This window comes from Exophiala xenobiotica (assembly GCF_000835505.1).
Source record: "Exophiala xenobiotica strain CBS 118157 unplaced genomic scaffold supercont1.1, whole genome shotgun sequence".
Classification (NCBI taxonomy): domain Eukaryota; kingdom Fungi; phylum Ascomycota; class Eurotiomycetes; order Chaetothyriales; family Herpotrichiellaceae; genus Exophiala; species Exophiala xenobiotica.
In genome coordinates this window covers 4,535,342-4,562,239 of record NW_013562494.1, presented here as the reverse complement: position 1 = coordinate 4,562,239, position 26,898 = coordinate 4,535,342, and the positions used below count along the sequence as shown (strand labels likewise).

The 26,898-nt window shown below is 52.5% G+C and overlaps 9 protein-coding genes across 11 annotated transcripts; 5 read left to right on the top strand and 4 right to left on the bottom strand.

Annotated features, from left to right (window-relative positions):
* The first annotated feature begins 868 nt into the window (after positions 1-868).
* On the top strand, positions 869-2,817 carry PV05_01789 (uncharacterized protein). Its single transcript, XM_013466829.1, has one exon. It carries the CDS (start codon positions 928-930, stop codon positions 2,776-2,778), a length of 1,851 nt encoding a protein of 616 aa, XP_013322283.1. The 5' UTR covers positions 869-927; the 3' UTR covers positions 2,779-2,817.
* A 230-nt stretch (positions 2,818-3,047) lies between these two features.
* Positions 3,048-7,275, top strand: PV05_01788 (uncharacterized protein). The gene is made up of 2 exons (XM_013466828.1): positions 3,048-3,455; positions 3,509-7,275. Exons 1-2 carry the CDS (start codon positions 3,265-3,267, stop codon positions 6,528-6,530), a joined length of 3,213 nt encoding a protein of 1,070 aa, XP_013322282.1. The 5' UTR covers positions 3,048-3,264; the 3' UTR covers positions 6,531-7,275.
* PV05_01787 (eukaryotic translation initiation factor 2 subunit gamma) lies at positions 7,159-9,597 on the bottom strand. The gene has a single exon (XM_013466827.1). The coding sequence runs from the start codon at positions 9,416-9,418 to the stop codon at positions 7,877-7,879; it is 1,542 nt and encodes a 513-aa protein (XP_013322281.1). The 5' UTR covers positions 9,419-9,597; the 3' UTR covers positions 7,159-7,876.
* Positions 9,598-9,817: 220 nt separating this feature from the next.
* Positions 9,818-10,798, top strand: PV05_01786 (ribonucleoprotein-associated protein). Its single transcript, XM_013466826.1, has 3 exons — positions 9,818-9,909; positions 9,970-10,065; positions 10,142-10,798. Exons 1-3 carry the CDS (start codon positions 9,894-9,896, stop codon positions 10,402-10,404), a joined length of 375 nt encoding a protein of 124 aa, XP_013322280.1. The 5' UTR covers positions 9,818-9,893; the 3' UTR covers positions 10,405-10,798.
* Positions 10,721-14,213, top strand: PV05_01785. 2 transcript variants are annotated; one of them, XM_013466824.1, is made up of 4 exons: positions 10,721-10,743; positions 10,844-10,864; positions 11,000-12,376; positions 12,424-14,213. In XM_013466824.1, the coding sequence occupies exon 3, from the start codon at positions 11,308-11,310 to the stop codon at positions 12,232-12,234; it is 927 nt and encodes a 308-aa protein (XP_013322278.1). In that variant the 5' UTR covers positions 10,721-10,743; positions 10,844-10,864; positions 11,000-11,307; the 3' UTR covers positions 12,235-12,376; positions 12,424-14,213. The 2 variants fall into 2 exon arrangements, with proteins under 2 accessions (XP_013322278.1, XP_013322279.1); XM_013466825.1 differs by lacking the exon at positions 10,721-10,743 and adding an exon at positions 10,744-10,767 and having other exon boundaries at positions 10,844-12,376.
* Positions 14,214-14,224: 11 nt separating this feature from the next.
* PV05_01784 (uncharacterized protein) lies at positions 14,225-15,568 on the top strand (the record flags this gene model as incomplete). The annotated part of the gene is made up of 1 exon (XM_013466823.1): positions 14,225-15,568. The coding sequence occupies one exon, from the start codon at positions 14,225-14,227 to the stop codon at positions 15,356-15,358; it is 1,134 nt and encodes a 377-aa protein (XP_013322277.1). The 3' UTR covers positions 15,359-15,568.
* Positions 15,569-15,611: 43 nt separating this feature from the next.
* Positions 15,612-19,636, bottom strand: PV05_01783 (uncharacterized protein). Its single transcript, XM_013466822.1, has 3 exons — positions 19,353-19,636; positions 16,059-19,099; positions 15,612-15,987 (listed from the first exon to the last, which is right to left on the bottom strand). The coding sequence occupies exons 2-3, from the start codon at positions 19,038-19,040 to the stop codon at positions 15,775-15,777; spliced, it is 3,195 nt and encodes a 1,064-aa protein (XP_013322276.1). The 5' UTR covers positions 19,041-19,099; positions 19,353-19,636; the 3' UTR covers positions 15,612-15,774.
* A 117-nt stretch (positions 19,637-19,753) lies between these two features.
* PV05_01782 lies at positions 19,754-23,562 on the bottom strand. Of its 2 annotated transcripts, XM_013466820.1 has the most exons (4): positions 23,209-23,562; positions 22,717-23,148; positions 22,212-22,665; positions 19,754-22,157 (listed from the first exon to the last, which is right to left on the bottom strand). In XM_013466820.1, the coding sequence occupies exons 2-4, from the start codon at positions 22,968-22,970 to the stop codon at positions 20,121-20,123; spliced, it is 2,745 nt and encodes a 914-aa protein (XP_013322274.1). In that variant the 5' UTR covers positions 22,971-23,148; positions 23,209-23,562; the 3' UTR covers positions 19,754-20,120. The 2 variants fall into 2 exon arrangements, with proteins under 2 accessions (XP_013322274.1, XP_013322275.1); XM_013466821.1 differs by having other exon boundaries at positions 22,717-23,562.
* A 332-nt stretch (positions 23,563-23,894) lies between these two features.
* Positions 23,895-26,051, bottom strand: PV05_01781 (uncharacterized protein). The gene has a single exon (XM_013466819.1). It carries the CDS (start codon positions 25,987-25,989, stop codon positions 24,607-24,609), a length of 1,383 nt encoding a protein of 460 aa, XP_013322273.1. The 5' UTR covers positions 25,990-26,051; the 3' UTR covers positions 23,895-24,606.
* Between the last annotated feature and the right edge of the window lie 847 nt (positions 26,052-26,898).

Below are 26,898 nucleotides of genomic sequence, written 5' to 3'. Positions count from 1 at the left end.
TGTCTCCCCATGGCACCAATGAGCACTGTATATATGAGCACGTGGGCTTGGCATATGGTTCCAGTCTGATCGAGATGCGCTCTTGATGCCGGGCGTCCCTCGGTGCCACCCAAGTGCATGAGGACTCGTTGGGTGGTATGATGACTAGGCCAGGGAGCAGAGCTTCGGGGGGCGCGATGGAATTTCTTTTGATATTGGCACAGTCCACGTGTTGCCAGTCACCCCAGTGTTGCAGTATTTGGACATTGGACATCCCTATCCACTTGATCGGGAATCGTCGGCCTGAAGTCATTGATGCTCAAAGGGTCCCGGTAGCGCATTGTTCGCCGTTGCGTCAATAATGCAGGGTATCTGCTGGACTAGGATATGATGTTCCTTTAGTACTCCATTCTTTGGCCAAGATGGACCTGATAATACATCGTTCTCGTAAGAACAGTTCGATTCATGCAAAAGTTACCGACGTCCTAGGGAAGGAACGATGCAGATTAGCGCCGTTTCGAGGATTTTCTATCGAGAGATGGTGAGTTCCAAAAAGCAAAGCGAAGGAATGACCTGATAAAAGTTACTTCTCCGGCGACGACCTTGGCATACCGTGCTCTTGCCATATCGAAATACACACCTCGGCAGCTTCCTAGGCCGATTGAAAAAGAACATGATGCCTTCGCGAGAACAGCAGTTGGCACGAGTTCTATTCCTGAATGCAGGAGCTCGGGAATACACCAATAAACGGGCCACACGGACAAGGCTGTGGTCGGCAAGGCTGTGACTGCCAAGACTCTAATTAGACTAATCCGTTTATAGATTAGCGTGCTTCTTTTTGCTTGAGCACCCTCTTTCGCTTTTCCTTCCCAGCGTCAGTCAGCCTTGCCGTGAGTCTTGACCAACGTCGATCAAAGGTCTCAAACGAAAGTGCCCTCATTCGTAGCCATGTCTGCTGAGCCCTCCAGAAAGCGATCACGGTCTACCGATGGGGCAGAAGAGAGTGATTCTTCTGACGATGACTTTGGGCCAGCTTTGCCTTCCTCAGTTCCGCCGAAAAAGAAACGCAAGCTTCCCTATGAGTCCCTGTATGTGGCAGCTTTGCCAAAGGGCCTGAGATACTCCAAGTCGTTAATGCACAAGGACCAGGTCTCCACCGTAACCATCGCTCCGTCACCTGCTGACTTTGTCATAACCACCTCAATTGATGGAGTCGTCAAGTTCTGGAAGAAGATTGCAACCGGCATTGAGTTCGCCAAGGAGTATCGTGCACATGAGAGCCGGATCGTCAGCTCTACTGTCAGTGTGGATGGCGCTTTCTTCGCGACAGCTGGCGATGAGGATGATAAGACCATCAAGATTTTTGATGTCATCACTTTCGACCTGTTATCAATCCTCAATTTGGAGCAACCGGCGACTTGTATTTGCTGGGTTCATCGGAGAGCGCAGACGCCAGTACTAGCAGTAGGTGTTGGCAAAGAAATTCATATCTACGACGGCCGTGGTGACTCTCAGACGCCGATGCGGACTATGTCTTCGTTGCACCGCGCGCCTGTCGTTGCTATGGCGTACAATTCGGCGTTCGACTGCGTGGTCTCGGCCGACTCAGGTGGCATGATCGAGTATTGGCAACCGGGAGACAACTACGAAAAGCCTGACAGTGTGTTCAAAATGAAGTCGACAACAAACCTGTTCGATTTCAAGAAGGCCAAGTCCACCCCTTGCTCGATTACGATATCGCCATCAGGTCGTCAATTTGCCACGTATTCGTTTCCTGACCGAAAAGTCAGGGTGTTCGACTTTGCTACGGGCAAGCTATACCGTTCATACGACGAGTCTATCGAGACAATAACGGCCATGCAACAGGCTGGTACGGCGCTACAAAAGCTCGAGGAGGTGGAATTTGGACGGAGACTGGCTGTTGAGCGGGACTTGGACAACCCGATTGTCAGATCAAGAATCAACGTTGTCTTTGACGAGTCTGGGCACTTTATCGCCTACGGGTCATTGCTAGGTATCAAGGTCGTCAATACGCTCACGAATCGGGTGATGAAGGCCTATGGCAGGGATGAACCGTTCCGAGCGCTCAACGTAGCCTTGTACCAAGGTGCTCCGCAGAAAAAGGACATAGTCACGGTCTCAATGGCTGCCAGTGCAAATCCTCTACTGGACGAAGCAGAACAACGGGACCCTATGTTGTTCGCCACGGGCTATGGCAAAGTCCGGTTCTACATGTTCGCGAATGAGGAAGAAGTCACCAAGTCGACGCGCGATGTTCAGAACGAAAAGCCTCGAGTCGTTGGAGGCAAGAAGAAGGAAACGAAGCAGGCTCAAACAGGCACTTCTGCCGTGCTCCATACCACTTATGGCGACATTCATATCCGACTGTTCCCGGACAAAGCACCGAAAGCTGTGGAGAACTTTGTGACGCACGCCAGGAACGGATACTACAACAACACCATCTTTCACAGGGTAATCAGGAAATTCATGATTCAAGGTGGGGATCCACTTGGCGATGGCACCGGAGGGGAGAGTATATGGGGCAAGGAGTTCGAGGATGAGTTTTCCGACTTGAAGCACGACAAGCCGTACACTGTGAGTATGGCGAATGCAGGGCCGAATAGCAACGGATCGCAGTTCTTTATCACTACGGAAAAGACGCCTTGGCTGGATAAAAAGCATACTATTTTCGGCCGGGCGTACCAGGGGCTGGATGTGATTCATCAGATTGAGAACACCAAGGTGCGGAAGGAGAAGCCTGAGGAGGATATCAAGATCATCAATATCTCGATTAGCTAGATGAACGTGCGGGAAATGCTACAAGAAGTTCTATTCCCCCGGGTGATGATTCTGGGAGTCAGCAAAGACTCCGGCTCTGCAAGCAGTCAGCTCCGGCCCTCACCCTCCCTTTCTGGTCTCGCGGATGGAAGTGAATGGGATAGTTTGGACTTGGCGGGAGTCGTCGCAGAGTAAATTAAATTGTAGAGTGGTGAGTATGAGGTGAAGCGAGTGCAGATATCAACTCCACAGATTCTGCAGTAATTCTCCCTTCCAAGATCTTACCAGATCGTGTCCTCGTCTTCTACTCCTCCTTCAATACCTCGTACTACTATTGAAGATGTAGGCATGGTGGTTGTTTAGGCATCCACATGCATCCATGAGCCGCTGCATCTTCTCCGCATTTTCCAGGCCGCATCGCCGTGGATCATCGCGAAACTTTTTTCCCTCATTTACCTGACGCGTCTCAAATCCTTCGCGCATTTGCCGTCTTTCCCCCATGCTGTCATGATGGTCAAGCTACGAGTGGCAGTTAGAGTCATTTCCGAGGATGATTACTTGCAAAATGTGGAAAGACCAGCCCACGGTCCGATCAAAGGTGAGAAGCGATTGCTGGTCATCGTCCGAGAGCCACACCGATGGCAGATTGGTGCGTTGGCCCTCGAGGTGCAGAGAGCGTACAAGAGCTGTTACCAGCAGTGAGTTCCTGAGTCCAAAGGTGCATCTGTCTTTCCTACTGACTCAACTGCAGCGACTTGCCTACGATCAAATATCTCAAGGACGACGAGGATGATTGCGACCTAGATCCTCAACTATACGTCTCAGATCTCCTCGTTGATGAAGGCAAAGCTGCAAGAGATGGAGCTGATCAGAAAGCTACGATAAAGGTCATACTTGAGCAGGGTCGAGCCATAAGAGAAGGGTCTATTGCAATAGGCAGTCAGCTGGACAACCCTCGATATCAAGGGCAACTTCAGAAGTCTTCTCGACCGCCCGTGCCTACTTTCCCAGGAATTGCTTCTTCACTCGGCAAGCGCTCCTTGCCCACCGAGGATGATCCTGTGGTCGCGAATGGGACAAAGAGACCGAGACAAATCGAAATACCAGAAACACAGCGAGAGGAGACCCTGATTTCGTCTATTGAACGAGATGGGTCTCCCGAGCTTGTCCAGAACACACAGAGTACGGATGATGGACATGACCATGTTTCAATTACGCACCCGAAGATTGAGTCGCCCGAGCAGCCGAGGCACATCCAAAATATCCCGTCGACAACGCTCGATGAACTAGAAGAGCTGCCCGGACAGCCTCACAACTTCCAGCTGGTTTATGGCGGGCGACGCGACTCAGTCAATCAACGAGCCAGCTTAGGGCCTCAACAGAACGGCGCCTTGCATTCGCTGCAGGAGCCGTTCAGGCCGCCGCCAGTGCAGTCTCAAACACCAATGACGCCTCCAACAGACGTTCCCGTGAGACGATCGAGCTCATCCAGACTACAATCGCGGAGCAATTCTTCTGCTCAGCAATCTACCTCGGCGAGCAAATTCAAGCGACCTAATATCTACGACTTCCCTGCATCGGATATCGACGATTCCCAAATGTCGCCTCGCTCGAGACAGACACGACTTGGCCCATCAAGGTCAAACGACCGTTTGTCCAAAATTGAACGCCTGGGTTCTACAGATGTTGACGACGATGAGGCTGAACGTCGGTTAAGCACTCAGGAAGCGCTTGACGCTCTCGATAACGAGTCGATATTCGAGAATAACGGAAGCCCATCTTATGACATCCCAGAGACGGAGGCTATCTCAACAAAGGACCCGCGCATGCTAGAGGTCTCGGAGCATGACATCCATGAAGACGCGCCGACCAACGGTGACGTGGCCGCAGCTGTTCCAGCAGCACCCGACTATGGAGATGCCGACAAAGAAAATCAGGTCTCGAGCCCCGTCACTGCAAAGCCTGTCCGGGATACTGCTGAACCCAAAGGGACACCAAAGAGGAAGATCCACGCTTCAAGCCATTTCGTCCACAACGAAGCTAAAAGCCCGGCGAAGAAGACGGGAGCAGACAATGACCAGAATCCGCCGAAGAGACGCGGTCGGGCTAACAATCGGGCCAACAGGTCGTCTCTGTCTGGTGATAACAGTGTTGTCAGCGATGATGTCTCCGAAAAGTCGGACAAGAAGAAGCGGAACCAGCCGTCCAGCAAAGTAGCTACGGCAAAACCTGCCCACACAGCCACCAAAGCTGGCAAACAGCCTCGCCATGCTCGGAGAACGCCAAGTTTGGACAGTCCTGGGGAGCAGCTTGTTCAGTCCCTGCAAGAGTCGGCACAGAAGTTTAGAGAACCGGCGCCGATTCACTCAAAGCCAGCGGAGATACAGGCCAAAACCCTGGCAAAGAAGTCAGCTCCGAGAAGCAAAAAGACAGGGGCGTCTTCGGAGACTACGCCTCGGCAGCGGAAGGCGCATGAGGACAAAAAGACTTCAGAAGTTGGTCAAAATGCCCTGACAAAGGCAGCAACCCCGGACATCGTCGTGAATCACACGGGAGAGGATACTGCACGGTCAAACCCACCCCCACAATTGCTTCCACACTGGGGCTCTGGCCCAGCCAGGCTAAACAAGCAATCATCGATCGAGCAAGACCATGCGAAGTCATTGAGCGCAGACAGATCTTCTGACCCAAGGAAAAGTCCTTCCGTTGCGATCGGATTGACTGAAGAGGAGATCATGATCATGAAAAGCCGCGAAGGCATGACAAAGGAGCAATATGAAGCTGAAAAGAAGCGAAAACAAGCTGAAGCCAAAAAGCAAGCGGAAGAGCAGAAAAAGAAATCAGCTGGTGTCCCGCGGAGGGAGAGCACAAGCCGGCCGCCAAATATCAGCACAGCGTCTGCGAAGGGAAACGGCAGCAAAATTCTTCCTCCAGAAGCCACGGCAAAGTCTTGTTCGGTTGACACGACAAACAAGACGGCCGGCGAGGTTGCTTTAGAGCGTGAGAAGCCAAAGCCGCCTAAGTCTGCAACATCGAACCATGAGACATCAGTGGCCGGTTCCTCCCAATCAAGAAAGTCGGATACGGTTGTTGCCCCGATTACACCTGCAGCAAAAACCGCCTCCAGAAAGCCACCTCCAGGAAGTCAGCTTGCCCACACTGCGCAACCAAGATCAGCGACCTCAGCATCAAGTACAACCACTAAAACATCCAAGCCTGCGCCGTCCACAAAAGCACATCCAAACTCTGGGAGAGCACCAGCATCCAACGTAGGAGCCAAGGACGAGACTCAAACTCCATTCAAATCAAGACCAGCTCTAACTTCTGTGCGTGACGCAGCACCAACGATTGCGAATGCGAAAAGCCTCACAGACCTACGTGCAGCACTTCGCAAAGCAGATCACGCAGTCAATGGTACGGGAAGAACAACATCAACTTCTCTCTCACGTGCGTCTTCTAGACCAGCACTCAATCGGTCGGCACTGCATGCGTCCGACGATGATGAGTGCGAGTCCGAATCAGAGAGTGAAAGTGAAAGTGAAAGCGACGGTGACAAGGGCAAACCTGCGGCGAGTACTAAGGTCGTACCATCGTCTGCCCACTCAACTCTATCTGACAACAACGCGCACAAGCAGACGCCGCAGGCACGAGTCAATGGAAGTGCTGTCAGAAACCCATTCGGACAGCCTGACCCTAGTATTCGTGACAAGAGCGTGGATTCCGATGAAGGTTCAGAGGATGATGACGACGACGACGAGGATGATGATCTGTAGAGTGGATCGAACAACAATCGACGTACACCCATATCCAATCCTCCCAAGGAAATGCTGCTCTGTAAGTGGCAAGGATGCGGCGAGCAACAACTCTATCCCGAGGATCTCTACAAGCACGTGAAGGAGGATCACGTTGGTTCGGACCGGACGAATTCGCTCAATCTCACCTGCGCCTGGGACCGATGCCGCGCTTCCACCAGCCGACGGGACCACATGATTGACCACATCCGCGCACATCTTCCTTGGAGACCTTTCTCTTGTCCGCAATGTGCATGGGCCTTCAAGCGCTCCGATGTATTGAAACAGCATATTAGAACGATACATTCCCTCGATTAGGCTCCGCAAGCGGTGAAGTCATGCGAGCTTCCAAGGCGGGCACAGATGAAGGACAGAGCATTTAGAAACGAAGGTCAGCTTTTCAACTTTGGGCGACAGTGGCGGACGACGCGACTTTTCCGGGTCGGCTAGGGCTGGTGGCCAGTATGGGCTGGGCTGGGCTGGACCTGGCAATGGGATGAGTACCAGGTAGTATTTTGGATGGATTAAAGTGGGAATGGATCAGACATCACAAAAGCCGGACAATCAGCTTGGGGATATTTGCACGGCATGACAGTCGGTTAGATTGGACGGATATTGTACGAGAGTGTCCTAATATCACATTAATGTGACCAAATGTTGAAACCAACGTCTGGAATGATGGCTTCTCTATCTTCCGTCTCATTTCATGTTTATCTGTGCTTTTCTCTAGGTCAAGTCATGTCTAGGTAGCCCCTGGGGTTTGATGTTCTGCCTAGTCTCGACTTCTCGAGAATGAACCAAGTGCCCAGTGTTCCTTATCAAGTCAGAAGGAAGCAGCCTCCATCATAACGGGCTCCCGTCCTGGTCGAACTCACTTCTTGCTTCTCTTTTCGAACTAGGCCTTAAATCTACTCCGGCCCCGTCGCTCCTGGAGTACATTTGCTTGCGTTGCGTATCGCAAACGCCTTGAACACCAGAAAGTCTGCAAGATGCCAGGTTCCGAAGGCAAAATCGAGAGTCCCAGACAAGAGCGCTGAGAAATTCCTCATGGTGCCCTGTAATCGAACAAGTGCTCGACCTGCGAATTCCCTATCTCTGCCCGGCCAGGGACCGACATGACCTTATGCCTCGTGTAGATATTGCCTGTCGTCCGAGATGGCCATGTCGTCTCAGATGCCGCTCCCCACCTTTATTCTGTCTGCAGCAGTGCGACGTCAGATATTCTCACCTGCTGCCCCGGTGGCGCGTCCAAGGCTCCTTCCTGCACCACCTTCCCTTCATCTACCCTGGCAGCACGACACCCCGCCAGAAACCGGACGGACGCATCCCTAAGAAGTCTCGGGCTCAATGGTGTTTCCAGCAACGATATTTGCCCACCCGATCAGACGCCAATGTTTCTCGATTCTTCGGCTCAGGGCAATCTTCTCGCCAATGGCCGTACAAGCAGGGTTGGTGAGCGTCAGCTTCGCAGCATCGGCCTTGACGCCCATAACCTTCGCACCCGTTGCCGTGCTGCCGATGTTCACCATGAGGACTTCGTTCTTGGCCAATTTCGCAACCTTGGCCTGCTTGCCATCTGCAGTTTTGACGCCCAGCAGGCGTCGGAGCAGGAAGTAGTTCACCTCGAGTTCCATGTAGATTTCTGGCAAGTTACCCCTGAGGCCGAGGACGTGGCCGACTAGACGATCTGCTCTGCAGAGTGTCGGGTCGACGCGGGTACCCACACCAATGAGACCACCCGGAACGGCGAACTTGAGATCGTTGTGTTCAGCGAACAAGCTCACCACGCGAGACATGATGGGTCGGCAGACTGTCTGGCCCATGGCGTCTTTGGTGATGATACCTGGTCGGATTTCGATTTCGTCGCCGAGTTTCAGTACACCGGTCAAGATCGAACCACCTGCAACACCGCCCTTGAGGTCTTCGATCTCGGCACCAGGCTTGTTTACGTCGAATGATCGAATGACGATCATGTGTGGTGCAGCCTGGAAATTTCGGATGGGGACGGGGATCTTGGTGACGAGGTATTCGTTGATTGCGTCGATGTTGTATTTCAGTTGTGCGGAGATGGGGATGATAGGCGAGCCGTCAGCGACGGTACCCTTGATGAATTTCAGAATGGACTCGAAGTGTTGTTGTGCGCCTTCCTCCCGCATGAGGTCGACTTTGTTCTGAAGAATGATGATGTGGCTGAGCTTCATAATCTCAATGGCTGCAAGATGTTCGGATGTTTGTGGCTGCGGGCAGGTTTCATTGCCGGCAATCAGAAGCAGAGCGGCGTCCATGACTGCGGCTCCTGACAACATGGTACTCATCAGAATATCGTGGCCTGGGCAATCGACGAATGAGACATGTCGCAGCAGTCGGTATGTGCCACCACATCCTTCTCTTTCGCAGGGGGGATCAACCTCCTTTTCACTCTTGTAGCTCTTGTAGCATGTCGGCCGGGGACACTCGGGGTTGTCACACTTGTAGATTTTGGCATTGGCGTACCCGAGCTTGATGGTAATGTTCCGCTCGAGTTCGTTCTTGAATCTGACCGTCTGCACGCCGGAGATGGCTTTGACCACAGTAGACTTGCCGTGAGCGACGTGGCCTATCGTGCCAATATTTATTGTGGCTTGTCTTGCGATGATCTCGGGGGAAAGAGGTGTCAATTTGGAGATGTCGAGGTCTTTCGGATCGGGTTGTTCAGGTAGAGGAGGACGAGCGACTTGAGGTTCTGGTATAGGTGCTGAGGTGCCCTTTTTCAGGGCGGATTTGGGAGGTTGGTTCGTCTCTTCTATCTCTTCGACATCATTCTCGTCTCCGGGAGGAGTCCCGGGCTGGGAAAACTCGTCGTCTGAGGGGAGGTCGCCGTTGGTAGCCATGATTGCGGTTGGCTTTTTATTTTCGAAGGGTGGTTCCACTGGAGTATGATGTCCAAGTACGTTCAGGTTGTTGTCACTTCGAGTTTTCAGGAAGCTTGTGCGGATCAACAGTGAAGTTGAAGCGGCAGTCGTCGAGGTCGTTGAGAGATGTGATGGCAAATGAAGCAGTTCAGACGGTGTTGCCGGCGGGGTGCAAAAATTGTGGCATCTCAACTCGACGCCAAGAGAGTTCAGTGACTCAACCATGCTCATCCTCCTTTGGGTCAAGGCTGATGCCGCCCTGTGGATCGCAATATCTCTATCACGTGATAAACGGCGCCAAGCCGAGAAGTCCCGACTCGCCGACTTGCTCGATAACTTTTTTTCCAGGACCGCTTGAGATATTCTACAATCTACAATCTACATCTTCTCAGACATTCACGCCGCAATATCCTGGCCGTGATCCACCGAGTGAGCCAATCTCAAAACCATCACCATGAACGAAAGCGCAGGTACGCGACCGCCATATTCATCTCCTCTTCCTCGGTGTACTTTTATTGATTTTCGCACAGCATGGCCGATTGCCGACGAGCAACTCGCGCAATTGACATTAGACCTGGTCCAACAAGCCAGTCACTATCGCCAGCTGAAGAAGGGAGCCAATGAAGGTATGTCCTCTGTCCTCTTAAAACATCTCCCTGCGAAAGATAAACGTGAATGCTAACTGCGCGTCCCTGACAATAGCCACCAAGACACTAAACCGCGGGACTTCAGAGATCGTTATCCTCGCAGCCGATACCTCTCCGCTCGCCATCCTCCTTCATCTACCCCTACTCGCCGAGGACAAGAACGTCCCGTATGTCTACGTACCGAGTAAAGTGGCCCTTGGTCGCGCTTGTGGGGTCAGCCGAGCTGTGATTGCGGCCAGTATCACCACGAACGAGAGTAGCGACCTTACGCCTCAGATCAGGGAATTGAAAAACAAGGTGGAGAGACTGATGATTTGAGGTGCTTGGGGACTCGTCACTTCACCTGGCTGAGCATCGCACTGAGGTTGCGCGCGCGGTCTGATATGAGAGACGCTCGATTAGAGGCAGACATAAGGGGAGATAAGAACAGAAGCACGTGTAATGGGGGAGCTTGAGAGGCAGACCCTGCCGCGTTTGATACAGGGCGTCAAAGTGCACCATGGTTATGATTATATGGCTAGTCAATGGGTCTATTGAACGACACGCAGAGCAAGTACGGCTGTATTGATTTCCCGGAGCCTCGCATGTCGATTCTGCGAAGAGCCCGTTGATCCTCAGAAGAAGGTCTTGGAGCGCCGGTCTTGAAGCAAATGTGGTGTAAGTAGAGCCTGGCACAAAGAGGTAAAAATTTATTGCCCATTGTCTCGAAAAATCTTTAAGTCTGTATCGGATTGGACATTGCTGATCCACAGTGAAGAGAGGAAAGCCATTCAGTAAGGTATGGACGACCCGGAACCCGACAACGGAGGAGACACCTCGAGAAATAGAGGACTGGACCTACACACTCCCTACCCTATCGAGTCTCTCCTTCCCGTTGCTATTTTGTTGCTATCGAGTACTGAATTGAGATGAGCCACGACTCTGCCACGACTCCGGCTCCATCAGCGAAATGCCTGTGACGATGAGTGGTGTTTAAAAGCGACGCGAGTTGCGCGAGCGCCGAGGTGAGCTCCTCGTCGATTTAACCTCCTTTTATGTTGCAAAGAGAAAGGAATTCACTCGCTCGCCTATGGTTGCCCAATGACAGGCTTGACGGGTGGCTGAGCAGGTCTTTCTCAAAGCCCCAACTGGTTGCAGCCTGATTGTGCGACTGCGCGTTACAGGGATTGTTACACCAGAAACACCTCCTAGTCACGTGGGACTGGAGGAGCAAATTGCAGCATGCGCCCTATTCAGAGCGTGCCGCTCAGCCTCTTTCTGCTTTCTGTCGACCAGAAGATAGCGGATGTTTTGTCTGTGATCAATCTCAAAGAGCGCTGTCCGTCTCCAATGGCAGATGCAGCAGCCGTAGACGAGCCGAGTCGAGATGGAGCGTTGCATACAGAGACACCACCGAGACCGAAATCATCGAAAGACATACCCATGGTTCAAGAGCATGGCGTGACGGTCCTCTGGGAGCCAAAACAAGGGTCTGCCACCCTTGCTGATGTTATCTTTGTGCATGGCCTGGGTGGCCACCCTCGAAAGACATGGCAGTACGGCAAGGCTGAGAAATCTGCGACTGAAGAAACAGCGGGTGCAGCACAAGAGAGGTCGAGGTGGAACACTTCCATGAACAGATTCAAGACGAAGAAATCATCCAAAAGCGCGGAAGACAAGACGCCTTTTGCGCCTGGGCCATCAGGACCGCTTGAAGCCCCCAAAAGCGAATCTCAGAGCCAGGGTTGTTTTTGGCCTTACGACCTTGTCCCGGATGATTTTGGCAACCTGCGGATCTTGACTTATGGCTACGATTCGCATCCAAGCCATTTTTACACAGGGCGGACGGTGCAAATGAACATAAGCCAACACTCTCAGCAATTGCTTCAACCTATCACGGATTTTCGGCGGGAATGCAAGGGAAGGCCAATAATCTTTGTCGTGCACAGCCTAGGTGGTATCCTCGTCAAAGACGCCATCATCCTGTCCGGTAAGTACGGGCATCAGCCTGCCATGAAGGATGTGTCACTCTCATGCAAAGCCATACTCTTTTTTCGGAACGCCTCACCAGGGTGCGAACGCCGCAGCTTATGGCGAGATGCTTGCCAATCTTGTTGGGGCTCTACCACTGTTTCCCAGCGTGTACAAAGAGGTACTGCGGGGCCTTAAACCCGACGGCGAGAAGTTAAGCAACGTCACAGCCGACTTCAATGATCAACTTAGCAAAGAGATGCCGGCAGCGAACAAAATCCAGCTCTACAGCTTTAGGGAGGGCAAGCCCTTGACGAATCTTAAGAAGTTCGATGGCAAGGTAGGTGCAGACGTGAAACTTGTATTACTTGCCCTGACGGTCAAAAGGTAGTCCCAGATACTTCGGCCTTCTACAACTGAAGGGACATCGAGCAGACATCGATGATCATGGCCAACCATTTGGATATGTGCAAATTCGATAATGTTCAGAATCCTGGATATGTCTCCTTCCGGGCAGCCCTGTCCGGTCATTTGAGCCCTTTACAGGCACAAGTCACAGCACCGTAGCGGGAAGAGCAAGAACGTTTAATAGCAGGTCCGTAGCCCACACAAACACTCGAAGACCTCGTTGCCGTTTCGTCTTGTCGTCCGCAGAACTGATTACCGAGCCAGCATTGACTGAAGCTCTTGACTTTGGCGCCAGGATCCAGCGCCAACACCTGCTTGCCAAGTTACTGACTGACAAAGCCACCTTTGAATGGGTCTGGAGTTCTGAGTTCGCAAGACGGTTGGCGAATAAGGAACCCTTGTTCTGGATAAGCGGGAAACCTGCCAGCGGCAAGTCGACTCTGATGTATCACATTGCCAAGTCGGATACCACAGAAAAGCTTCTGCAGCACACTTTCGGCAAGCAGACTACTTGGATCTACCACTTTTTCGACATTTGCGCTGCTGGTGGCTTAGGGAATAACTTCGCAGGCTTTGTCCGCTCGCTGCTGCTGCAGCTGCTTTCCAGGCTTCCACACCCCTCTGATCAAGCGCCACGACTAGGGGCGCTGCTCCGTGCAGCTCAGCAAGGGCGGTCTTTTGGTGCCGGGGAGTTCGAACTCGCAGATCTTTGTGAAGTCCTTCTCAAAACCCTGCATGCCGGCCCAGGACACGTCTTCATCACTCTCGATGGCCTGGACGAATACGCTGGTGAGCCGATGGGGCTTGTCTCCTTCATCAAAGGTATGGCACAGTTGAACACAAAGGTGTGCCTGGCTAGTCGGCCTGACGCACCGTTTCCTGACGCGTTTGCCACGATGCTGTCTTTGAAAATGCACGAAGTTAATGCGCCAGGCATTTACACGTTCGCACGTCAAATGTTTGATGATGCGGCCATACAAAGACACTGGGCAAATCAGGACCAGCCTCACAATTTGGCAAAAGAGATAGTCTCCCAGTCACGAGGTGTGTTTCTCTGGGCACGTTTTGCAACGCTCGAGATCGTGAATCGGCTCTTGAAAGGCGATCTGAGCCCCGGCGATGACCTGGTAGCTGCAGTACACGCGCTGTCCCCCGATCTAGAAGAGCTTTACTCCCGGATCACTTGGCGGGCATCCCCAGAAGATCGAGCTCTAGCGCGGGTCATCTTGGTTTATGTGGCGCATGCATTGGACACACCAAAAACGATCATGTTGCAAAGCCTCCTACAGTTGCACACTGGCGACCCTTCGCCGTGGTTTCGAGAAATCACCTACGTTGACCGGTCGCTATAGGACATAGAACCATTCAGGCGGAAGGTTCTCGCTTCGACAGGTGGCTTGATCGAGACGTATCACGATCCAGACGCTCGAAAATCAGAAGAAAAATTAGCCAATGTGCGATTGTTGCTTCGTACTGTGAAGACTTACCTGGAAAACAGAGGTCGGACGGAGCTCTCACTATCCTTGAGTGACCCTGGCTGCGAACAAAGCCTGTGGCTGCAATCTTTTGCCATAGTCAAGCATCGCACGATGATTACTTGCGGAGATCAGAGCCAGCAGGTAGCTCCGTCCAATTTTTGTATCCCTGGGGTCTTTTACAATATTTTGAAGATACTGACCCTTCGGAATCCGCCCTGGATCCACGCGACCGTGGAACGCGGACAGCGCTCTCATGCCCGTCAGTTGGCGTGCGACTGTTGATGGCTTATGCAGTGACATATATGCCAGACCACGCGAGATATTTCGAAGAACGCGTGAAACTCTCAAGCTACCGTATTTTGAGGAATGTACTGTCACCATCGTTTTGCGCTGCTCATTGTCGGTTCTGTAGGGAGGTGTGCATCACGTACTTCCCTAAAGAGGAAGAGGAACCGGTATTTGACAACATTCCGATGGACCTCCGTCTTGTTGTGGGTCGTTCGCTCAATGGGTACATCCAAGAATGGATTACTGCTGAGGGCAATCAACCCATGAAAGCAGTGCAGTCATTGCCATCGTTTCCAGCCAACGCGTCCGTACGTTCCTGGCTTACTGCCTCGGCTCATTCGATCAGCGGGCTTTTCAAGCATCCGGTTCAGAAAAAGGAGGCAATTCGCCGTTACGCTGTACGATATGCTATCTCTGATCCGAACTCACTTAGGGTCTTTACCCTACGGGTAGCACTACTACACGCTCCCACCGTCACCGATGATGAGCTCCTCGCCGCAATAGCAATGGCAAACCTTGGAGCCATAGAGTGCATGATAAGTCTTCGCTCTCCTGGTAAACTCTTACTCAGATCGCACAAGTCTATGAGACTCAAAACGCCTCCATACACGGAGCTAATCCATCACGAAGTTCTGGGCAAACCTTTGGGTGACATAGAAATGCGGCCATTCTGGCCCGTTGGCAAGCGGGATGTTGCCGACACTGAAGCGGTCATTGACCTTCTCATATCGCGGGGAGAGAACATCAACGAGCAGTGCGGCCCATTCGGAACAGTGTTGCATAGCTATTTCGACAATGTTGCTGATATGGCTTATAGTCATCACTATAACAATGATGTGTTCAATCTACTGATTGCGGAGGGAGCGGACGTCAACGCTACAGGTCCTTACGGCACCGTTCTCGAGTTTGTATGGATGCTCGCTAACACACGTGCGTACGTCTGGATCAAGTACCGATATGGCTATCATTTTCAAGCCCTGATTCGCGAACTCATCGAGGTGGGAGCCGTCAACAACAGAAAGGATCCCAATGGGCTCGTGCCGACAGTTGAACGCATGAAAAACTTTGCCACAACCGAAGACGCGTGCGCTGAAGACAGGCGATTCCACAAGCACGGGCCGCAACGCCTTGGTGTGCCAGCCGCTTGATGGAGCTATGGAAACAAGGGGGATCAACTTGACGACCCTGGCTACAATTTTAGGGGAACTGTTGACGAGAGCGAACGCCCTCCAGGGACTTCATCTTCTGCAAAGTCACCACCCGGAGCAGCATGGATGGAAATGATACTCAGAGCTGACCGAGCAGTGTGCGAGGAGACTGTACAGCGCTGCAACCTGGCGACTATATGACAGGGTGGTTACCTTACTTATCTTTTGGTCCAAGAAATGAGGCATTCAGTCATTCAAGTTTCTTGGTCATTTCACATTCAACATTCATACGTCTTGAACTGCTGGAGAGCTTCAACTATCTTTTTCTTCCATGCTTCGACTGACCCGAAATCTACCATCTAGCCAGGGTTGACCTCGCTGCCAATATCAAGTGGTTCTTTCCGAATCTATTCCCCTCAGGCATCATCGTCGTCGTCGCCCTCGATCATCTCATAGCCCTCACTGCCCTCGATATCAATCGACTCTCCCTCTCCATCACTCTCAACCTCGACATCCTCCTCTTCCCCGTCCTCACCATCGACAGCTTTCAACCCATAATCATCCTGGAAGTAAGTCAAATCCCGGATCTCGGGCTTGAACCCGGCTCCCTTCAACCCATCCGAAATAGCCTGTATCAAAACACTCATTAGCACATCACCCCCATTTTCCTCTCCAATCCCGAGAGAGAGAGACGACTTACCTCCTTCAACCCCGTCGCACACGTAACAAAGACATCCGCGCGTCCTGGGGTGAACATATTCCACACCACACCCCTCAAAGCCTTCTTGATGTCCTCCACGCCCACGTCCCGAACCTTCTTCAACAACGTCTCCATATGATCCTCCGGCAGGCCTTTCATGACCGCGCGGATAAAGCTCGCCGCCGCCGCACTGGCCAACGTCTGCTGCTCATTGGCGAATGCCACGACGATACTACTGATCGCGCCCTCCAGCATCAGCGGATCAAATTCAATCCTCCCATCCATATGGCCGCGCACAACCTCTCGACTCGCCTCGAACGCCTTCCACGCGTCCGGCGACCGGTACACATCCAGATGCACATACCCACTATCGATATCGTAGCCCATGTTGGTGCCGTACGCGAGGCCCGTCCCTCGGACAGCCACCCACAAGGGCCCCTCGACGGCATTCATATACGCCATGGCGACCATGACAGCCGGCATTGCTGGATCGTCCCAAGACGTGGGGCCCCTCGCTGCCGCATATGCGAACGAGCTGTCGATTGTCGGCATCGGCACGACGTAGGCCAACTGTCCAGGGTTCCTGCCCGCCTCGCTCAGTCGATCGATTCGCTTCCCGATCGGATTGAGCTTGAGCTCTGTCTTGGTCTTGGTCTGCATGCCCTCGAGGAATGGCTTCCACGCGCTCACCGGCTCTTGCACCTTGTCCAGATCAGTGATCACCAGAAGGCGGTAATTTTCAAAGCGACACATATGCTCGCGCAACCGCTCGAGCTGGTCCACAACTTCAGTCGGATCGACAGCTAGCAATTGCTTGATGCGTTTCAAGTACAAAGCCTTGACGAGCGTGCTCCGCGCACGACCTATTGATTTCGGCGCGAGGTGGGTCATAAGCCGCACAGCGACCATCATATCGTCGCCGCTACGCTTTGCGTCGGGCACATCGGCCAGAAGACGCGTGTTGATGGCCTTCAGCCGCTCCCAGTCGAACACGGAGTTGTACAGCAGCTCGGTCAGCCATTTGATTGCGACTTCGTACCGTTCGATCTCGACTTGGAAACTGACTCGTATGCCTTCGTTGTTGCCCAGGCTGCCCGCCGAGTCGATGTTGTAGCCGACCGTGTCCCGCTCGAGCTCGATCACGACTTGTTCGAAATCAATGACCTTGTCACCACGTTTGAGAGGCAAGTTGAAGAAGGCTTCCATGTAGATTGATAACAGCGGCCTGAGTTCGTCGGGAAGCGTCTCGGTGGAGATGATCAAGTTGACCCGGGCGAAGTTGGTCGGAATATGTTCAAAGTCAAGGAACAAGGGCACATCCCCAGCATCAGCATCAATGATTTTCTGGTACTTGTTATGTGGCTTGCCGACTTCAAGTGCCAACCCCGCGCGAGCACCAGAGGTCGTAACAAAATGGATCGACTCAGTCGGGGGTACTTTAAACTGTCCCAGGAGTTCTCGTGGGATTTCCCGGTCATTCTCGGCTTTGGCAGCGTCGAGTTTCTCCTGCATCTTCTTCAGGCCGTCTGGACCCAGTCTCTTCTTCTGCTCCTCAATCCGGCAGGCTTCGTCGGTCTTCAGTTGGTCAGACAGTCGTGCTGATGGGACACCGAGGATGGAAACATGAGGAGCGTCAGAAATGTACCGCTTGATGAAATCCTTCCACTGCTGCTCGCTCCAACTTGTCAACGTCTTCGTAAAATGCTCCAATGACTTGATCATGTCGAGTGTCGAACCATCCCGCTTGCCGTAGAGGTAGTCCGAGATAATGTAGTCGGCAAATGCTGTTGGTGAAGCCTCGGCGTTGAACTTGTAAGTCCTCACTTGTCGATCGATGCAGTCCTGCATGAAATTCATGTCCAAGGGTGACTGCATAGCCTCTGCCAGGACCTCGAAGAATCTTTTCTCCACATGTTGCAGACGTTTGGTCTCGACGCCGGACATGGAGAATGCAATCTCCGTGCGAGGCCGGCTGTCGACCTGGTAGTATACACCACTTGCCAAGTGTTCTTTCTCCACAAGCGTGTTGTCGAGCACCGCGGCTGACGAGCCAGCGAGGTACAGAAGCGCCACATTGAGCGCTGATGAAGAGACCAGGTCCGAACAATCCGGGCCCAGGAAACGAATATCAATCTCTCCGTAGGACTCATCCTCCTCGGGAAATTCAACACGTGCCATCGTAGACTCTGTCAAGGCAGGCGCGTGCTTGGACTCGATCCAGGGTCGTTTGAAAGGAGCGTCTGGGCTTGGAATGTCGGACATGATGGAAGTCTCGAATTCATCCAAGATGGCCAGGAGCTCCTGGTGATCGATCTCACCGAACAGTGCCAGGCATAGATTCCGAGGCTGGTACATATCGCGATGGAATTCTCGTATCCGCTCAGCCGTAAGAACACGAAGCTGTTCCATCATACCTCCAGTCTCATAGCGAAAACCCACTCCTTCAGGGTACACAATCCTCTTCGACCGCAGTTCAATCAATTCCGAGGCGGTATTCTGTACACCCTGCATTTCCGAGTAGACGACGCCTGCGTCATTGCCATTGCCGTCGATATGGTGCACTTCTGTCGTGCAGCCCGCGTCTGTCAGTGTTGGGAGGATGACGTGTTCAAGATACACGGGCAGGATTTGTGCGAATCCGGCCCAACCCGCCGTTTCAAGAGTGTACGCGGTGTGGTCGGTGGCCGTCCACGCATTGGTGCCGGCATACGCTCGAGTGGCCAATTTGTCCAAGAACCCTTTGTACTTGTAACTCTTTGAGCCCATGAAGCACAGATGTTCTAGCGTGTGAGGTGCTCCAGAATCATCATGGATCTCGGTCGCCAAGACGAAGAAGCCATGCAATTTAGGCCCTTCCTGGTCCACCACGACCACTCTCATGCCGGTACGCTCTGATTCATACTGGGTGATCTTGCTCGGACAGTAGTCAGGCTCGATCTTCTGAAGCAGGCGGAAGCGAGGGCTGGCCCTGGCTGGCACCATTTTGGAAATGAATGGAAAGTGGGAGAGCGCTTCTTTAACTTGCTTCGCGACTCGCAACTCTGGAGATAGGTTCAAGTCAGTGTTAGGTGCTTGTCCATGCAACAACAACGCATTCAAGTGTCCTGCAGCTAGCAGAACAGCCAGGAAGCCAGCGACGATTGAGATGACAAGGGCCGTCAGCCTCATCGCAGCGGATCGTGAGGGGCAGTTGCGTATTTCTCAAGGGATTGGTGTCAGTCGCCAGGACGACTGGCCAAAGAATGACACTCGTAAACATTCAAAGGGACTGACACCATGATGAATGAGACTTACCGGTTCTCTAAGTCTGTTCTATGAATGCATTCCAATGTGTCCGTTTGTCGATCTGACTTCGAAAACCACGTGAGATATCAGATTACGGTGTACTGGTTTGGAAAGAAAGAATATTTGGTTTGATAGAGAAGGCGACAGTTTCTCAAAGACAGTTCCCGTTTGTCGAAATGAGCGGAGGCAGCCAGATAGATACCGCAATAAAACAGCTGCGTTTGTCCCTTTCTTGACACTGGATTAGATCTTTCGTTCAGCCGTCTGAGGCCAGGTTGCACTGGCGATACATCATCAGCCACATTCCGCCTCCACCATTTTTCATCCGAGGTGGCACACCAAGATACCTATGGAGTACGCTACATAAAGTCTTGGCATTTGATATGCAGGACAACTTGATGAGTGGAAAAGTCCCCTCCAGGTCTTGAATGTCTTTCCAGTCTTCGAGGCCAACGTATTAATTATCCTGATCTTGTGAATAGTATGTATCTTAGAAGTCCAACCGCCTTCTATATAACCAAGAGGGTTACACGTCCCTCATCCTATACCAATTACTCAAAAACTTTTGCCAATCCATCCTTCATGCTATCGCTTTGTCCGAACCGAATAACCAAAAGATGCCGCTCATTACTTGCTTGGAGGATGCTGATTCTGAGAAGATTCCGACGGTCGTCGGTCCTGTGAAGTTTCCAAAAATCTCCTCATCTGTGGAGTTGTAGAAGACTGCTGATCCTCAAATTACTCGAAAACGGCACTTAGTTGTTGTGATGCATCATACTATGATGCGGTGTTGTACAATTCCTGCAAAGTGTTCTGTCCCTTACGGACTGCCCAAGTCTTTTGCTTCTTATCTTTCTTCATCTTCATCTCAGCCCAACCCTGCTCGTCGTCCTCATCGTCCTGGGCCGCCAGAGGGGACTTCCTACCCTGAATATTGGCGGAGGGTCTGGCAGCATGCATCGGCACCGGAGGGCTGTTGTGGTTTCGACCCCACGGTTGAAAACTTGAAGATGTGAATGTGGAAGCGCGCTTGCTAGAAGTCGTTTCAGGCTCCGGTGCAATCGAGACTGGCCGGTACCTAGAGGCAAGCCCAATATTGCTTCGCTCCGAAGGTGCTATCGAAGGTGCGTAGTCGGCGTTGAGGTGGATTGAAGGGACGAATGGTTGGTTGGTGTTCCACGGCGCCATGCTAGGGTTGAGCACACTCATAGTCCTCTGTCCTCCTTGAGAAGCCGGTCGATTCTGCATGTGCATTGATTGTGGCCGTGGTGGTGCAAATTGAGGAGGCATAGCCTGATTTGGATTGAACTGGCTTCCCATCATCTGCTGCATCTGTTGCATCCACTGCATCTGCATCTGCATCATTTGATTCATTTGCTGTGACATCTGAATTTGAGCTTGATCACCTGGGGTCAGTAATGGAGGCATTCCTGGCATTCCCGTTGGAGGGTAACCCATACCAGGCATCGTCCCGGTGGTCTGCGATCTGACCATTGCTGGATGTGGAGGCATGCCAGGCACATCATAGTTTCCAGACGGGTTTGGACTTCCTCTCCTCGCAGCACGAGCTCTTTCTTCGCCTGCAATGACGCCAACAAGTCCAGCGGGATGAATTGGATGAGCAGTCGAAGATCCAGTACCCTGGGGCGGACTAGCTGCATGAATGGACAGAGATTCCCGATTTGACGGATTGACGAGGCTAGCTCCGTAGTATGGATCTTGGGGAAGATGTCGAGCAAATGGAGGCAGGTTACCGCCTTTCGGAGGTTGGCTTACAACTGGAGCTTGGCTGACCACCGAAGGGGCCGTTTGAGCGTGGCTGATGCTGCGAAGATTTGAATTTGACGGCGAAGTTGCCAATCGTGTAGGTGGTCGGTTCTTGTTGGGAAACCCATGCGCGGCCAGGATCCCGAGGGGAACATCTTCATCCTCGTCTACATCATCTCCGCCAGCTTGATTTGGGTCCAGGGTCATACTCGAAAGTCGGTTGTTGAGCTCGGTGGAGCTCCCATTGCCAGGCCGCGAGATGCTGAGACTACTTTCGGGTCGAGATTGGGTCTTTTCACCAGTGACCTTCATCATTTGCTGCCGGTAAACAGCGAGGTGAGCCTCTTGCTTCCGCCGCTGTTTGGTCGCCTGACGGTCACGTTCCATCTCATCCTCATCGTCGTCGTCATCGGCATTCGAACTGCTATCGTCTGATAGAGCACCCAGTCTGCGGTCCATCTCTTTCTGCTGCTTATAGCGTTCCCATTGTGCCGGAGTCATGACTTTGTTTGTGAAGACTGGTTTCGGAGGTGCAGCCGGGGTTTCTTGATACATGTGGGCAAGTTGAGCATCAGCCGCAATGGACGGATCAAAGGTTGCGCTGTGCGTCGAACTCGGGGATAGGCCTCCCTCCATCTTTTCAGCCGAGATTGTGGTCGGACTAGAAGATAGAAGATTGCTACTGCTGTCTGTTGACTTCGCCTGCAGGAGTGGTGGCGGAGACCCAATGCCCTGATCTTGCGAAGGTGATCTTTGGCCAACTGCTCTTCTAGAGGGCATTCTAGTATGTGGCAATTGTTTCTGAGGGCTCTGCGCAACTGGCTCCCGCTTTTTAACCGGGCTGCCCTGGGTGATGGTCCTGGAGGGACTGGGTGAGCGGATCAGGCCATCGTGGGAGGTTTTCGAAGTCCACGAGTAAGGGGAGGACTCGACTATTTGTGAGCGATCGGTGAAAATGGGTCGCGGAGCCGGTGCTCGACTCATGCGGACAGGAGCTGCACCGGAGTAGCTGGTAGGAGGATAGCTTGTCGGAGAGGAAGTGGGTTCCTGGACTTTGTCAGCACGATACTTGGGCTAAGTTTATTTGCACAAAATTCCTACCTCTTGCTGGATAAGCCGAACCGGGGCCGGGCTTGACCCAATATGGTCGAACATGTTCCCGAAGCCATCTAGTTCGGAGTTCTCCAATGCAAGGTCGGAATCGAACAACCGTGGGGGCGTAACAGTGCTTGCTGTGCTCGTCGTAACAGCCCTGCTCCTAGTTTTATCAGTCTGCGGGGGTAGGCCGCTAGGTGATGAGGTTGGCGATGATCGGCTGCCCTTGTTGACGCCGAAAGAAAGGGCACGGGGTGGACTCCGTAGGAACCCATGCCGTGCCGATGAAGGAGGCGGCACAGGAATGTCATTGAAGGGTCCCGATCCAGGGGCTTGTATATTCTTCTCTGAACGCGTGTCGACGGAAGATGGATTTGTCGAAGAAGTGCTCAGGCGTGCAGAGGATGCAGCACTGTCGTTTTGTGCAGTCGAATGCGAGTGTTCAGTACCGGCGCTCCCACTGGACACGGTCAGTATTCCAGTTCCTGAAATTGGTCATGGTTCCGCCTACCGGTTACCTGCATCGAGACGTCCACTTGCAAACATTTCGCCCTCCTCGTCGCCAAATTGATCTTTCGGAGGAGGCCTTGGGACGGGAGACCCGCCCGTCCTCAACGACACACCCCCATCGAAAGACTTTCCTTTACTCGCTGGCCTGTCCAAGACTCTGAAGGAAGATGAAGCTCCCGGAGGATTTTGCACCTCGTCCAAGGCATTTGCAGAGGATTTTCTTCTTTGGAAACCCTTTGGCAGTTTGATTGGCATGAAGGTGGTTTCGACCGGTCGCAGGTACCCGACCGGGGCAGCAGGGCAAGGAGAGCTCGGTGTCTGGCTGACTGTACGGTCAACGGTTCAGGACCGTGACCAAAGAGCAAGAAGGGATGGGTATGCAAGTCGAGACTAGGACAAGACCATGGAAAGGAGTTGGATCGCGTACGGCAACCTGCATAAGATGTGATCAGCAGCAAACCCCATAACAAAAAGACCAATCTATGATCCTTACACAGTCTCGACAACTCCTGGCCGCAGCAACTGAGATACACGCCCTATACACTCGGGCCACTGAGTTGGAGCGATAGAGAGTCTTCTGATAGTCGTGGCTGGACCAAGCGTTGATGTCAGACTGTGATGGCAGGTTTATTTTGGCTACAAGCGAGAGATTTGGTCGACCGCGGAAGTGGATGCAGTGACTCGACGCCGTTGGGATCGTGAAAACGGTGGAGATTGACAGGACCAGTTACAATGCTTGAAACGTCAACGATGTTTTTATATAGCGAGTGTAAGAAAGAAACAATAAATCAATGAAATGAAGTGACGAAAGGTGTTGAGAAAGATGGCAGGCTGTTGGAGATCCGAGTAGAAGGGACAAGACACGCAAGACGCAGGCAGGCGAGGGAGCGAAGTTTTTGTGGTGAATCGACCACATCGACGTGCATTAGCGGCGCTATTCAAGGTGCCTACTGGGTGCCTGCGCCCTGATGAGAGGTCCCCTGTGGTTCCCCTCTCGCCCTCTCTTGACTTTAACTAAGACACGGTCGGGGGATCAGGGATTATTGTTTACGGGCGACCCCCTTAGGCCCCATCGAGCCGAAGCCGATCAGCCACCGCGAACAAGGTACTGGGCGCTACTCCTACTGGGTCTCTTATTCACCGAATTATCCAGTGACAGGCGAAGGCAGGCTAACTACGTTAAGCAGTTCAACAACATTTTCATTCACAGTCCTCCGTACGGAGTCCTGGCCACTTCTCTCTCTTTTCTCTTTGCGAGAGTTACAGATTACAAGCAGTGTCTGATCAATACCTGGACACAGACACTCACACCACGCCTGCAATGACTACTACGTAGTAACTCAGCATGTTCTCGCTCGTGCAAATCCACGGCCTACGCCGCTAGACTTGGTCCGTCTCCATCTCCGTATTCCTTGACTCTCCCTGCTGCTCCCCCCTGGCCTCCCTGGCGGCAGTAGCACCTGAACCTGCCACTTTCGGCCTCTTCTCATCTCCGGGCACCCCAAGATGCTCGCCATGGTGTCATCTGTTCCTGATGCACGTGTTGACACTTCGTCCTACCCCAGCCAATCCTTGCGGTTAATGCTTTCGCTTTTTCCTGCCTAGTGCTCTGAAGAATCAAGTGCATCATGATGCTCTTGCCTGCCCTTCTCCGACTCAAAAGTCCGCAGTGACTACTAACCAGCCTCCGAATGGATAGCTCCCTAGTGCCACCTTCTTTGACCGGACATTGCAACCAGTCGGGTATTCTGTTGCCGCCGTGGACATCAATGCTGTGCGCGGGTAGCTTGCGCTAGCTAGGAATACTCCGCAAGAGCCAGCATTTGACAAGAGTCGACCTCCTCAATGATGAAAGAATATGGCCTTCATCAGCTCTTGTCACTGTGCATTTTCAAGTCTGGTTGTCACTTCGGTTAATCTGGACCGTTTTGTCCTCCCCCGCGCTGAGAATGCCCACGTCCTTGTCCCAGCAGACTGCGAACACTTTGACACCATCTCCAACAGCTGAAGCAGTGCCATTCTTGGAGCCAGCTCTGGGCAGAGTGTAGATACTTGACGCGACGGCCCCTTCTTTCTCTTGCCGTGCGCTTCGGACATCCCAGACCCTGCAAGTGCCGTCATGGCTACCGCTGACGATTGTGTACTCGTTGCTCGGGTCTTGCGCAAGGCTTGCAACAGAGTTCTTGTGGCCCTTTAATGTCATGGCGGTCACCGTGGCCGCGGATACTCGTGGATCCACCATCTTGATGACACGGCTGACGGAGCCGGCTGCAATCAGATGCAGTGACGGCATTTGCTCTACACAAAAGAGTGCACTAGACGTCGTTCTCGTATCGACCAGGGACGCAGTGACCAAGTCCCATGTGCGTACCGTTTGATCCCAAGAAGTGGAGTACCCAACTGTAGGGTCATTGCTGTCAAAGATGGCACCCGAGACCTGCCCAGTATGTTGTTGCATCAGCGCCAGAGGTCCCCTCTGCGTTACGGACACCTCAGAGTTCAACTTCCTCCTCTTGCCGTCCTTGGTCTTTGAGCGAGGGACGAGGGCTTCTGGTGCGGCAGGCGCATCCGATTTTCGTGTAGACCAGATTCCCACCGAATGATCCGAGGAGCCGGATAAGATACGTCCTGAGGCAGCATGCGGACAGACAGAGTCAACAGAGGCCTTGTGGCCATACAGTTCAACTTGGGGTGCAATGTTGGCCGAGAATCCATCTTGTTCCTCCGTGTATTTCCACAACCTCAACGTCCTATCGAACCCTCCCGACACGATTTGGTTTGCCGATGCGAATTTGGCAGACTTTACGAATGACCCATGTCCCCCTTGCGACATACCTGGTGAGCTTGCCAGGACTTGTGAAGACGTATTCCATACTCTTAATAGCCCATCGTAACTCGCAGACAGAATTCTGGGAGAGTTTCCGGGTAGGACGTCAACATCGCTGACCCAGTCATCGTGTTCGAAGGAGGCGACGTATTGAGGTGGTATCCGCGCTCGAACATATTCAACGGTGAGCGTCGTTTCAGTAGAGATGCCATTGTTTGTGAGGTATTCCTCAAGTGTGGTCCGAAGATAAGTCCCATTGATAATGAACTCGAGAGGAACTGCTCTTTCGGTCTTGAGCAGGTTGTTGACAAGTGTGGAGAGGGTGTAGCGACGGAAGTATGTAGGAATCAGGATCGGTGCACTCTCTTCGAGGCTAAGATTCGTGTCTCTCGTTGTGAGCCTGACGCGCACTTGTGCATTGTTAGTGTCGCCTGTGCTCGCCGCCATGATTCAGGATGGCAGGCTATGAGCTCGCTGGCGAATGAATTGAAGATGCCCAATTACTGGATGTTTGTTAATTCGGTCGAAGTAGAAGTCTTGAACTCAACTTTTTTGCGGAAAAGAGAAAATGCTGCCGAAGTTCTAGCGAATGCGGAGAAATGATATCCGAGAGTCACGTGGACATGATTCTATGCTCACCAAGAGGGCCACGGAGGGCTTCTATCAGACTATCTTAAGGAAGCCTAGCCTACAGATGCGGTCATTTCTGATGGCCCTGCTGCATAAGCTTGTAGCTCTCTACATATGCTTCAATTAAAGCTCTCTGCGTCATACAAGAAGACACAGTGGCTAGTTTCCCTGCCATATGCTCACTTCCATACGAGGCATATGCTTGCCGGACATCGTCAAGCTAGGAGCTCTTCGGGTCAGGGGCTGAGCCAAGTGAGATCAGAGACGTTAACCCCATCACTGTAATTGAGCTAACCGAACACTTGGCTTCATGTCTTGCGTGCTCCCTCTAGACAAGTCGTAGAATCCTCCACTGTGGTCCGCTGAATGCAGAAGGCCTTCTTACTGTGATCCCTGGGTGCAGTTGCGTTTGCGCAGAGCCTGAGGGTAATAGTGGGGGATGCGAGCTCTCATCTCATGCCAGATTGGTTTCCCAGAGCAGTGACACAACTTTAGACGAGCCACTACATCTAGACATGCGAGACGGAAATGTTTTCGAGGGCGTGGACTAAGTCGTGCTGCTAGTAAAACAGTTGCAGCGCAAGGTAAATATCTGTCACAAGAGGCCAGACGTTCCTGAGTCCATTTCAAGGCCTTCAGACATGTACACCTTCTTGTGGATGGATAAGTAAATGTCATTGGTCGACCTGCTGCCGAAGACCATCATGACTTCAGACGGAGGCGCAA